The 13,181-nt window shown below is 42.5% G+C and overlaps 1 protein-coding gene across 1 annotated transcript in view; it reads left to right on the forward strand.

Annotated features, from left to right (window-relative positions):
• LOC308582874 (calpain-8-like) overlaps positions 1 to 13,181 on the forward strand; it is a 41,182-nt gene that overhangs the window by 13,158 nt on the left and 14,843 nt on the right. Inside the window, exons 7-14 of the mRNA XM_081186415.1 lie at positions 452 to 537; positions 3,933 to 4,007; positions 5,019 to 5,179; positions 7,097 to 7,272; positions 8,037 to 8,048; positions 11,103 to 11,314; positions 12,628 to 12,664; positions 13,072 to 13,137. Of these exons, the coding sequence (XP_081042541.1) occupies positions 452 to 537; positions 3,933 to 4,007; positions 5,019 to 5,179; positions 7,097 to 7,272; positions 8,037 to 8,048; positions 11,103 to 11,314; positions 12,628 to 12,664; positions 13,072 to 13,137 (825 nt within the window). The remainder of the gene's footprint in view (positions 1 to 451; positions 538 to 3,932; positions 4,008 to 5,018; positions 5,180 to 7,096; positions 7,273 to 8,036; positions 8,049 to 11,102; positions 11,315 to 12,627; positions 12,665 to 13,071; positions 13,138 to 13,181) is intronic.

Here is a 13,181-nt window from a genome sequence, read left to right on the forward strand (position 1 = left end):
GGTTTTTCAGAAAATTTGTGTCCGGGGAAAACTTGCTGTTTCAGGGATTGTACAACGTGTCCCATAAAATCCAATTCAGGAGCCCTTGAGTTTTGTGGTAGCACTAAGAAACTTGCCATAGGCTGCGGCTTTTGCTCACATTGCTTTTGTTCTTAATGAATTTATTTATTTATTATATTTATATACCACATAGTTTTCCTCCCCCTTCCAATTTTATCCTAACAACCCTGTGAGGTAGGTGAGGCAGAGACATGGTGACTGGCCCAAGGTCCCCTGTGAGCTTCATGGCTGAGTGGGGATTTTAACCTTTGTCTCTAAGGTCCGACACTCTAACCATTACACCACACTGGCTCTCCCAGGATGTTTTCTAAACAGGACTGTCATCTAACAGGATGGCAACACTGAGGGGGATTATAAAGTCCTGATGTTCTGTTTGTGGTGCTTCCCACAGGTTAACTACCGCAGCCGTCCAGAGAAATTAGTCAGGTTGAGAAATCCATGGGGCGAAGTGGAGTGGACTGGGGCCTGGAGTGATAAGTATGTTATTATCAGTATATATCAGTATTCACTGTTGCTATCAGCACGCAAATGATATGCAGTTGATTCTGTTTCCCCCATTTGCATTATGCATCATTTGCAATGAATGGGGTAAAATAATGTGAATACAATGTTACTTGTCTAATTTTGCCACAGCGGACAGTGAGATGAATAATGTATTTTGGGGCAGAAGATGAACTGCGGCAGAATGGAAACAGCGCTGGTTGAGACAAACACAGGATGGGATGGAAAGCAATGCTTTCTTACATCCTTAGGCCTGGGTCATCTTCAGATTGTCATACCCCCACCCCACACCCAATGCTTGTATAGTAACTCCTGAAATGCCATTTATTCATCTGCATCAGTGATGGGGAATCTGTGGCTGTCCAGATCTTGTTGGATTCAAACCCCCATCAGTCCCAGAAATCATGGCTAGTTCTCCTAGATGATAGGAGTTTGGGTCTGGTGTGCCACAAGTTCCCTATCCTTGATTTATTTATTTTTTTGAATATGTATCCCACCCTTCTCCAAGGAGTTCAGGAGATTATCCTATGTTAGTTCCATAGCAGCTCCATGAGGTAAATTAGAATGAGATATGGTGGTTGATCCAAAGTCACTCAGAGGGCTTCAAGGCAGGGATTTGAACCCAAGTCTCCTTAGCAAAATTACCACACACTAGCTGAATTCTGCCCTCTACTTGTAAGATTCACACATTCTATAAGCATTTGTAGTATGGGCATCTGACTGGGAAGATGTTCGTGTTGATTTTTTGAACGTTGCCCTGGAAATGAGATGGAAAAAAAGGAGCCATCAATCTCTTTTACATTGTCACTGGCTCTGCCGTATAACATATGAAGTTCCTCTAAAATTACATCTGGCAAAGTTAATATATCAAATGACAGCCGAAAGGAAGAAAGTAATATTAATAAGTTAGGAGGGCTATCTATTAACTCACACCCATGGCTTTTCATGCCTGGATAGTAGAGCAGAAACATATAGGAAAAAGAGTATTTCTAAGAGGATTCTTAAGCCCGGCTGAACATAGGGCTGAGCTAGACACAATGGCTAACTGCACCTTTGCATTTTACGCACATACTGAAATAAATGTAAGCACCAGGTAAAGGGTGGGAGCTGATAATTATCAGGATTATTGGAAGAGTTTAACCCTTGCAGTGATCCCAATGAAATTGCTCCCCTGGAGCCACTTGTGTTGAGAGGTCACCCTATTTTGTATTCTAAAAAATCTGCACATTAAATGCAGTTCTATACATGTGCAATTATATATATGTATACTCAGAAGTTAGCCCCATTGAATTCAATAGGGCTTTCTTCCTGGTAGGCATATACAGTATAGGATTGCACTCTTAACACCACATGCTTATTTATTTGAATGACTGATTGATTGATTTGTATACTGCTCTTTCTCCCATCATCCATCGTTACAAAATATTTCATACCACCATTAAAAATCTAAACACAAACTTCCAGAGCTACAGTCTTAACATTTCCATCTGTTGGGTCCCTGGGGACTTAACTCCCAAAGGCCTGGGCAGATCAATAGGTCTTTAACTGGCATCTAAAGGCCAGAAGTGAGCAGGAGAAGACTTATTTCCCCAGGGAGAGAGTTCCAGAGGTCAGCTCACCTGGCAAAGAAACAGTTTCTACTCTGAAACAGAATTAACTGTACGTTAAACCATCTCTGGAAGTTTATTTTTATTATTTACAGAAATTTAAAATGTTTTCATTTGAGAGGCATGTGATCAGGATCTCCCTAGAGCAGTGGAGATTCCAAGAATATTTCTTTTCTTTTCAGCAGAGCGTTCCTTGTATCCCCAGAGTAAATAAGGAATTGTTTCTGCTTTATCCCCAACTCCAGATTTAATTTACTACTGTATCTCATGAATAATGCCATATCAGTAGATAAATAATCATATAAAAAACAGCCAAACAGCAGGCACATAAACAAGGATTAGATTTCAGGTATTAAACTCACATAAAAAAGGGCTCAGTTTTAAAAATAAATCGTACAATAAAAATGATTTAAGTCGGAAATTATAAAACGTTTAACACTTCTTTTTTATCACTTTATGTGACTTTTAATCCAGCAGTGTGGAACCTGTGGTTCTCTAGATGTTGTGAGATTCTAACTCCCATCAGCTCCAGCCAGCATGGTCGATGGCGAGGACAGATGGGAGTTGTAGCCAGTACTTTTTTCCTGGCAGTCTTCTTTCTTCTTTGGCGATCACTCGTAGCTGAGTAAGATTGTCTTCCATAAACACGGTTTTAACAGTGAGTCTGTAAGTAACTGTGAAGGCCGATTCTGCATCCATACGTGCTTCCACAGTGGGGACATAGGTTTCCGGGCAGGAGTTGATCACGGTGAGGGTTTGCCAAACATGCCTTCCTCTTAGCGTGTTTCTCCCTTTCGTCCTGAGTTCGAGTGCCTTCAAAGCCCATGACACCTTTGGTAAAAGCTGTTCTCCACTTGGAGCGCTCTCAGGCCAGTGTTTCCCAGTTGTCGGTATTTATACTACATTTTATTTAGATTTGCCTTGAGAGAGTCTTTAAACCTCTTTTGTTGACCACCAGCATTACGCTTTCCATTTTCTGGAAGTACTCACTGGTACGCAGTACTGGCACCCCCCCCCCCCGCAGCTGTGAAGGGCCCCATCCAGCCTTCCCATGGCTACAACGGGCCCTGTCAGCCTTCTCGCAGCCGTGGCAGCCCTCCCAGCCTCCTCTGAAGATATTTATTAAGAGTTTTTAAGTTATAACAAAAAATGAAAAATAAAAAGAAACATACAAAATAAAAGTAGTTAGAAACACATTAATTTTCCATAGCATAACTTCCTTACACTTATTTCCCTGGACCTCCTCATACCTCCCTTCTTTGTATTCCAATTCAATTTGTTGGTTCAGCAAATCCTTACCATTAAACTTTTACCCATTTGTGGAGCCCTCCCCCCCCATAACTCTTAAAGCATTACAGCTGGAAACCGCTTAGTTTCTTTCCAACATCCTTCTAACATTCATTAATTTTACAATATTTCTGTAAATAGCCTTTAAATTTCTTTCAATCTTCTTTCACCGAATCTTCTCCCTGATCTCGGATTCTGCCAGTCATTTCTGCCAATTCCATGTAGTCAATCACCTTCATTTGCCATTCTTCCAAGGTGGGTAGTTCTTGTGTCCCTCCCAGCCTCCTCTGGTTGTGTGACATCGTGCGTACGCACCCCTGTCTCCGAGTTGGGCAGAACCCAGCGCCTGTAGTGGTGGCACCCTTGAGGTCCCTCAGGGCTCAGAGATAGGACTGCGTTCATACACATATGCAACTATTTCATGCTTAATTTGTACTGGCACAATGTTTGGTTTGTAATGCTCTCCTATCCCTGCAGTGCTCCACAATGGAATTATATTGACCCCAAGCAGAAAGCAGCTCTGGATAAGCAGGCAGATGATGGTGAATTTTGGTAAGAACCTTTCAATCAATAGCAGAATGTAGATAAACATGCTGCAGTGCGAGGGTGACACTAGATGTGATGTTAAATGCATCACTTGTGCTGTGTCATTTGCCTTCTAATTGCTAACAGCAGATGAAGGAAGGCCAGATTTTTGTCAGGACTGTGGCACATAAGGAGAGAGGTTTTCATGTTTCCCCTCCTCACATAGTCCTGATGAAAATCTCCCCCTTGCAATAATAATTTATAATAATAATAATTTATTATTTATACCCTGCCCATCTGGCTGGGCTTCCCCAGCCACTCTCGGCGGCTTCCAACAAAATATTAAAATACCGTAATACATCAATGATGCCTTGTGGTGACAATTGGCTAATAGCAGTTGTGGTGGTGAAGATTTTTGTTGGACTTGCATCGGGGGGGAAATGGGATGAACACCCACAACACACTCCTGGCAAAAAACCTCATAGGAGCATAAGAAGCTGAGTCAGACAACTGCAGCTTAGTGGTAAGATAAAAACACTCTGCATGTGTTCAGAGACTGCTATGCAACATCTTCCTTCACTGGCAGCAGAAATATATGTGTGGAGTAGACCAGGCTATTAGGCTGCTGTTCTTTACAGTCATTTTGCCGTGCAGTTGGCTCTTCTCTGTCATGACAGCTGTTGGTAAGAGAGGGATTTTTATCATTTATTGCCCTGAGATCCCCAGCAACTTGGACCTGGCCCTTGAAATGTAATGTGGGAAGCAGTTCCCAGTGTGGGAATGGCAAGTCCTAGACTCTAATTTGGTATGAGCTAAGGATAGCATGACTGACTGGACACAAGAAGACTAATCACTGAGAATTTGTAGGCCTTCCATTATTGATGGGGATTCCTAGAAGTTTCAGAGCTTTGTAACGCCAAATAATTCCCTTGTGCTATTGCTGCCTGCTGTCTCAGTAGAAGATAAATCAATGGCAAGTGGATAATGGCTTTGTTCCAGACTCACTAAGCACTCTCGTATGCTCTGCTCCTATGGCAGGATGTCCTTCTCAGATTTTCAAAGGAACTTCACAAGGCTTGAGATCTGCAACTTGACTCCTGACACCCTGACAAGCAACCATGTCCACAAATGGGGTATGACTTTGTTCAACGGAAACTGGAGACGGGGCTCCACAGCCGGTGGGTGCCAAAATTACCCAGGTAATGTCACTGTGGAGAAGGCAATCACTAGCCATAGCTATTGTTGACAGGGGAAGCTTCTGTACTGTAGGACTGCCTGCAGATTATTTCAATGGTCTCACTATTTGAGCCAATGGGGGCAATTGTAGACCAGGCTCTTTCCCAAGTGCCTGTTGGGAAAACTCGTTCAGTTTGCAACTTAAGAGTTATTTCTGTTGTCAGTGAGTCAGCTAACCGAGGTGACGGTGGTGGTGGAGGTGTCGCGTAGCAACCAGGCAGATGGGCATGATCTCTAGTGAGGTAGCACCTGCTGTGTAGTTCTGAGGGAGTTTTCCCCTGTATGTTTAGTTGTATGCCATCTGGTCAAAGTACAAGAGGTGGGACATTGCTGTTGTGCTGTCCTACATCCTGTGGCGGTGCTGCTGTTTGTGAAGATTGGGATGGAGCATGGCAGAGCATCTGCAAGGGTGGGGGCTGCACCCAGGTGGAGGCAGGCACACCTATACCTGCCACTGCTGACTTGCTGCTCCCCATTGCTCACTGCTCACTGCTGCTCTGCTCCACTCCATCCTAGTCCTGCTGAGAACAAATATTGCTGCTGCTGGGAAAACAGCATGGCAGGAACATCAAAATTCAAGTGTTAAACTCTACTTTGCAGTGTTCATGTTAGTATTTTCATTGCTTTTCATTTTTGTTTTCATACATTACTGGTGTGTGTGTGTGTGTGTGTGTGTGTGTGTGTGTGTGTGTAAGTTCTAGTTATACATCTCATTCATTTTTCAGTATGGCACAACTGTGATAAAAAGGACCAAACTGCAGTGTTTACCATAAAATTGCATATATTAATAGTCTAGAAATAACTGTTTTGTTTTTATGTGTCGAATGCTAAATTAATTCCTAAACCCATTGCTGTTTGGGGCTCCAGCCTGAATATGTAATTAAAACGAATAGCAGTATGGCGTGCATTAATTAAGCATTTAAAAAAATGTCTTCAAGTGGGAAAACATTTTTCTGCAGAATTAAAAAAACACATGATTTTACTTGTAAGAGCCATTCCCTGGTAGGTTCAGTGATGTAATCTGGGTATAATAATGAAAGCATTCAAAGTCAAACATTACAGATCACGAACAGTTGTTTGAATAGAAGCGATGCTGGTGTCAGTGGAATGCCACTTTGAAATGGTTTGGGAAAGAGCTGAAGAGAAGAGAAAAATATCAGCATGTTATAAAATCTCTCTTAACTGGGAAATTAATGGCTTCAGACGTAGTTAGACACCAACCATAACACAAACATGCCATAGTGGGCCTTAGGATCACCACTCCCCCTCTTCACATTATTTTGAAGCTGCTTTTTCTCCTTTCTTTTTTGGTAACAAAACACCTTTTTCTGTTTTGTCTAAATGCAGGGAATGATTTGTGCAGACCATAGTTAAGAAACTGGGATACCCTGGTTTGATACCCTGTTTTGTTACCTAACAATGGTTTGCACAAACCACAATCTTCTCCATGTGGACAAGACAGGAAACAGGTTTGTTTTAAATTGTGAGTGAAGGTTTTTAAATTTTAAAATATTCATTTTCAAGCCAAATCTGAGAGTTGTATCTTATATGAAATGGCCCAGTAACAGTCTCCTGAGGATAAATGACGGGTTTGTGTTAATGACTGCAGTCTCTTTGAGCTGGTCACCGCTCCCCCGAGGGAATGTCTCTTAGTAGCTTGATTCATTATAACTGCAATAAATATATAGCATACTTGGGCAGGGGTGGCGAAGGAAGCATAGAATATATAAATATAATGGGAAAGCCAGGCTGGAAGCCAAAGTACAGTTCATTCTTAAGGACAATTCCCTGCAGCTCAACCTGGCTGCATTAGCAGCAAAGAAACCCCTCTCTCGTTTCTCTGGTGATTCTTACATATATTTCTACCTTTGCCTTTACAGCAACATACTGGACCAACCCCCAGTTTAAAATTAGGCTGGATGAGCCAGATGACGACCACACAGGAAGTGGGAGCGAACCATGTTGCAGCATCCTGGTGGGCTTGATGCAGAAGAACCGTAGGAGGCAGAAGAGGATGGGGGAAGGGCTGCTCAGTATTGGCTACTCCCTTTATCAGGTATATTACTCATTGCTCCTTGATACTTTCTGCCCCGCTCCACTTCCATCAACCTCAGACAGCATGGCCTGTGACTAGGTGAATGGGAGATGGAGTCCACCAACAGCTGGTGTGCGATCAGTTCTCCACACCTGCCTGAGTACTTATCAATAACAGCATTGCTTCTCTCTGTGCATTTATTCTGTGGTGCCATAAAATAGCGGAGGAACACATGCTGTGCTCAGACAAGGTTCCAGATTCAACCCACAGTAGCTGGTTGGAAATACTGCTCCTGCTCTGAATAAATAGCATTCAGCTACCTGGATAGATGCCTTGCCTTGCCATAAAGTAGCTTTCTGCATTCAGCAAGATTCTTCAGAATTCCGTCCTGAAAGCTCAGCTGTGAAATACCTTGAAAAGACTCAAATCTTGTGAATGCAAAGCCAAGGCAGGCTGATGTACATGAATCCATCCCTGGTGGGGGAGACTAGTGCAGTGCACAACCAGATTGTATAACAAAAATTCTCTTAAGATGCTCTTTCATTGGCATTGGCCTCGGATTACCAAACCAGGCAAAAATGACTGAATGTTTAAGTTGGAGCAGAGATATTGCTGAGAAAAGTTCATCTTTGACTGAGTGTGCAGGAAAGGGTATAACAGACCAGCTGTTCAAATTCATTAAATATTCTTTCGGTTGAGTTTTCATCCAGCTGCTTGTGAAAAATATAGAGCCACCGTCTTCCATCAGGCCTTTATGTCTCTTCCCTTTTATATGTTTCTTGCAGGTGCCAAAAGAGGTACATAAACTGTGCAGGAAATATGCATCCTCCAAAATAAAAAGATCATCTACTGCTTCTTGAAGGCTGATGTGCCCCAAACTGACAATTGCCCTGCTGACATATGAGGGACATTTGGTTTCTAAGGGTGTATGCTGACTATTTTTGGAAGGAAGGAAAGAAAACTTTTAACTTAAGGGCTTATTTGCAGGGAAAGTTCAGATGGCAGTTCAGAGGTGTTTAATGTGCTTTTCATCTCCTATTACATTGCTTCTTTGAAAGGAGGCTTTCCTGAATGTCAGATTTGTTGGTTCAGCACAGCACACCTCAAGCATGTGTGGACTGACCACGGGGGAGGGTTATATGTAACCCAAATAATTGCTCATAAATGATTGATTTATTTAAGTTTGCTGGGCGTGGGGCAGGGGTAAACATTAAAGTTTAAAAACAAATAAATTGTGTGGTACAGAAATGGGGATTGGGAGAGAATTTCCACATTTTATCAGAATATTGGAAGCCAAGGTTACCCAATTAAAGTGACTTGTCCTAGATTCAGGAGGGATAAAAGAAGTACTTCCCACAACACACTTATGATGCTTAACTGCTACAAGTGATGGCTATGAGTTTAGACCAGGCATAGGCAAACTCGGCCCTCCAGATGTTTTGGGACTACAAATACCACCATCCCTGACCACTGGTCCTGTTAGCTAGGGATGATGGGAGTTGTAGACCCAAAACATTTGGAGGGCCGAGTTTGCCTATGCCTGTTTTAGACAGCTTTCAAACAAAAGAAAACATTGATAGGAGGCTTATCAGTGGCTATTAGCCATAGTGGTTGAATAGGACCTCCCCCCCCCCCGCCATTTTCCCTAAGTCAGTATACCTCCAGATACCAGTGGCTGGAGGAACCCCCCCCCCCCCGAAGGCTATTGATTTTATTTTCTGTGCTTGTGGGCTTCTTGAAGGTATCTGGTTGGCCACTGTCAGAAACAAGATGGTAGACTAGGTAGACATTTGGTCTGGTCCAGCAAGGAACTTCTTTCGGAGTGGTGGTTGTATAAAACCATGCATGTCACGCTGCTGCTGCTGCTGTCTCTCTCTCTCTCTCTCTCTCTCTCTCTCTCTCTCTCTCTGTGTGTGTGTGTGTGTGTTGTGTGTGTGTGTGTGTGTGTGTGTGTGTGTTTAGAAGTGGTAGTGCTTCCCCACACTTCCAGTTTGCTACTGTATTGCACAAACCACACTGCAGGAAGAGAAGCTTAGAGTTAAGTGAGCAAGTTAAGGGAAAGGTGACAGCCTCCTGCTGGAACCCAGATGCTCTAAACAAATTAAGCTGTTGCTTTCCACAACAATGCCTAATAATCACAGCAATGCATATTGTAAAGATATTCTAGGCTATAATTCTGCATCAGACCAACATGGGAAGTTGCACCTGATTCCAGTTGCTAATGTATGAGTGTGTTTGCTGTTTGACATTTCTAGTTAAGAGATATATGCTATCAGTAGACAATGGAGTACACCCTGTTTCAAACAAACTCCACCTTGCCTTAATGAGTCATATTTTGAAATGCAAGCCCACGCTGCAAAGGCACTGTTTAAACATTTATTGTTTTGCTTTTGTTCAATTTAAGGCACCCAATTTCCTCTTATAACTCATGCAGAGCTTTGGAACAGATTTGTATTATCAGTTATACTATAAAGGTGCTTGTGTGTTGCAAGCTTGGATAGTAGATTAGCATTTGGTGGAAGGTGCAGAAGAAAATGAGCTGTTTTTGATAAACTTAATATGCCAACTCATCAGTTTGTAGGGAAAATGTAGGAAGAAGATTACGGAGATGGCAGGGGGATGGCAAGAGACTGGTGAAGCAGAGATTAAATCTCATTTAGAGAGCAACTGTGTGCCACATGCTAGTTATGGCTGTCTCAAAACAGCAGACCCAGTTATTTGAAACACTTAACTTAGGCTGTGTGCACACCATAAATGAAAAGTGTATTTAAAGCACATAGCTTCCTTCAAAGAATCCTGGGTGTAGTTTAACCCTCACAGAGCTACAATTCCCAGCACCCTCAACAAACAACAGTTCCCGGGATTATTTGGGGAAAGCCACATGCTGTATAGGGACGCGGGTGGCGCTGTGGTTTAAACCACAGGGCCTAGGACTTGCCGATCAGAAGGTCAGCGGTTTGAATCCCCGTGACGGGGTGAGCTCCCGTTGCTTGGTCCCTGCTCCTGCCAACCTAGCAGTTCAAAAGCACGTCAGAGTGCAAGTAGATAAATAGGTACCACTCCAGCGGGAAGGTAAACGGCGTTTCTGTGTGCTGCTCTGGTTCGCCAGAAGCGGCTTAGTCATGCTGACCACATGACCCGGAAGCTGTACGCTGGCTCCCTTGACCAATAAAGCGAGATGAGCGCTGCAACCCCAGAGTCGGCCATGACTGGACCTAATGGTCAGGGGTCCCTTTACCTTTACCTTTACATGCTGTAAATGCCCTGCTGGATCACATCAGAGACTTATCTAGTTCAGTATCCTGTTCTCACAATGGCCAGCCAGATGCCTATGGGAAGCCCATAAGCAGGACATGAACACAGCAGCAGCATCTTCCTTGTGTTCCCTGGTAACTGGCATTATGAGCCCTAAATGCCTCTAGAACTGGCGGCAATATATAGTCATCCCAGTTAGTGGCCATTGATAGACTTCTCCGCCACTAATTTGTCTAATTTATTGGTTTGATTTAGTGTTTGTTTTATGCATTTTGTGTTCTCATTTAGTATTTTTATGTTGCAAACCACCCTGTGATTTTCGGATGAAGGGCGATATACAAATTGAATAAATAACATAAACAAATAATAAATAATGAATAATCCCCTTTTGCTGTTGGCGGCCATCACAACATCCTAGCAGGTGAACCTTGGTGTCCAGCAAGGAATATGTGGAGCACAAAGTTGAGAGGAGACCCAGTATGTTGACTGGGGAAAGGTTACCTGGTTTATGCTCCCACTTGGATGGAATTGTTTCTTGTGTCCTATGTCTTGCTAGCTGTTTTAACCTGATTTTTCATTCTCACTGTTCTCACTAGCTGGGAAATCAAACTGATGTTCACCTAAGCAGAGATTTCTTCTTGACGAATCCACCTGTCGCTCGCACCGACACATACGTCAACTTGCGTGAAGTCTCAAACCGCTTCCACCTAGCTCAGGGAGAATACCTCATTGTACCTTCTACATTTGAGCCTTTCAAAGATGGAGACTTCTGCCTTAGAGTCTTCACAGAGAAACAGGCTAAAGCTCAGTATGTATCTTTTACCCTGATGTGCCAAAAGGCATTGTGCCTTTGCACTCAGTGCATCAAAGCTGTGGCTTGATCAGGTGTCTACTCAGGCTTATAGCTCATGGACCCCCCTCCTTTTTTTGCTCTCTAAGTTCTCATTAGGGAGTAATGACTATTCATCCCTGTTTCATTATGCCTCTGCTGGCATAGTGACTGAAGTGATATAATAAAAGACGAATGAAAAGATAGTTGGGGTGGATCTTGGAGTTTGGTGAAGAAAACTTTTAAGTTATATGCATAGACATTTTGCTTGCTTGCTTGTTTGTTTGCTGCCCTTGACCATAAGGTCCAGGGTGGATTACAGCATTAAACACCACATTAAAAATAGTTTAAAACAACTTGCAATCATAACAACAAACAGGTTACAAGAAAAGTGGTGATGGTGAGAACACCTCCACTCACCGATTTCCTCTTTCCTTTTTAAATCCCCTTTCCTTCACCAGAATCTATTTAGCATGTTTTTCTTTGGACGACAATCAAATCTTCAATTAGATTGAAAACGTTCCTTTTTAGGACCAGGGTGGACGTTAAGTCCATGTCAGATGGAAACAGCAAAAGCAAGTGTACATAATTTGGTTCTGGAGTATTAAGCTGAATGAACCATTTTGTCCATAGTAGGTAAATGATCTTGCATGGTTACCTTAAGGCTGGGATAGCCAATGCGGTCCCCTTCATATATTACTAGAATTCCATGAGTCTGTGTCTAATGATAATGGGTGATGGGAGTTGTAGTCCAGCGATGTCTGGAGGGTGCTACGTGGGCTAGCCCTCATCTGCTCCCATACAGACAATCTCAGGCTTTAAGGTCTGCCTCAGGTCCGCCACTCTCTATACCTTCATCTTGGATCATCAGGCAAGTAGGCATGAGTGTCAGGGCCTTCTCAGTGGTGGTACTGCACCTCTGGAGTAACCTTCCACTGGAGATGCATCAGAATATATCTTTACTGTCTTTTCAGAGAGACACCAAAAACATTTCTGTTTCAACAGGGATTTAATGTTTGATCGTGTTACTGTTTTAAACTGTTCTTTTTAAAAAACAAAACTATTGTAAGATTGTTATCATTTTAAGTTCTAGCATTTTTAAACTTAAATCTTTGTAGTTTGATTTTACTTAATTGTATTGGGTTGCAATTTATTTTAATGGGCCCACTCTAAGCATGACTAAACCAAGATTCAGCACACTGCAATTTTTGATGTAAGCTATTTCTGAGTGTTTCTATGATAAGAAGAACAGGACATTTAATTATATTCTTCTTCTTATTTTTTCCTCACAGGGAAATGGGTGATACTGTGGCTGCAAATCCATATGAGGTAAGCAAATCAAGTGGGGTCAAATTCACAGATTCAGCTTTGGGATACAGTGCCTTATTACTGCAAAAGCTGAGGACCTCTTTGTTGTAGCCCAGAAAGTGTTGTACGCTAAAGAAAATAGTGCTTTCTTTGCATCCATAAGGCTTAATTCACTGACTTCTTTGCACAACTCGTTTCTGGAGAAGCAAAACTCTGCACCATAAAGCCGAAGATCAATCACAATGTTTGACAAACGTAGCAGAGATGACAGGCTTCCGCTTAGCAAAAGCAACCTTTTAAGTTTCTATGCTTACTGAGCCAGCTTCTCAGGTTTCTGTTCCTTTCAGAGCTTATTTTGACTCAGGAGCCCTTTGGAGGAAGCCTCAGACCTTGGTGTAAAATGTAACATTATTCATGATTTCTTTTAGCCTCATGTTGCAGGCAAGGACATAGACAGCGAGTTCAAGAGCCTGTTTCAAAAACTTTCTGGGGAGGTAAGAGGGTTTCTGTGCTATGACAAATATTCAGAATTAGGCAA

This window comes from Podarcis bocagei (genome assembly GCF_964188305.1).
Source record: "Podarcis bocagei genome assembly, chromosome: 3".
Classification (NCBI taxonomy): Eukaryota; Metazoa; Chordata; class Lepidosauria; order Squamata; family Lacertidae; genus Podarcis; species Podarcis bocagei.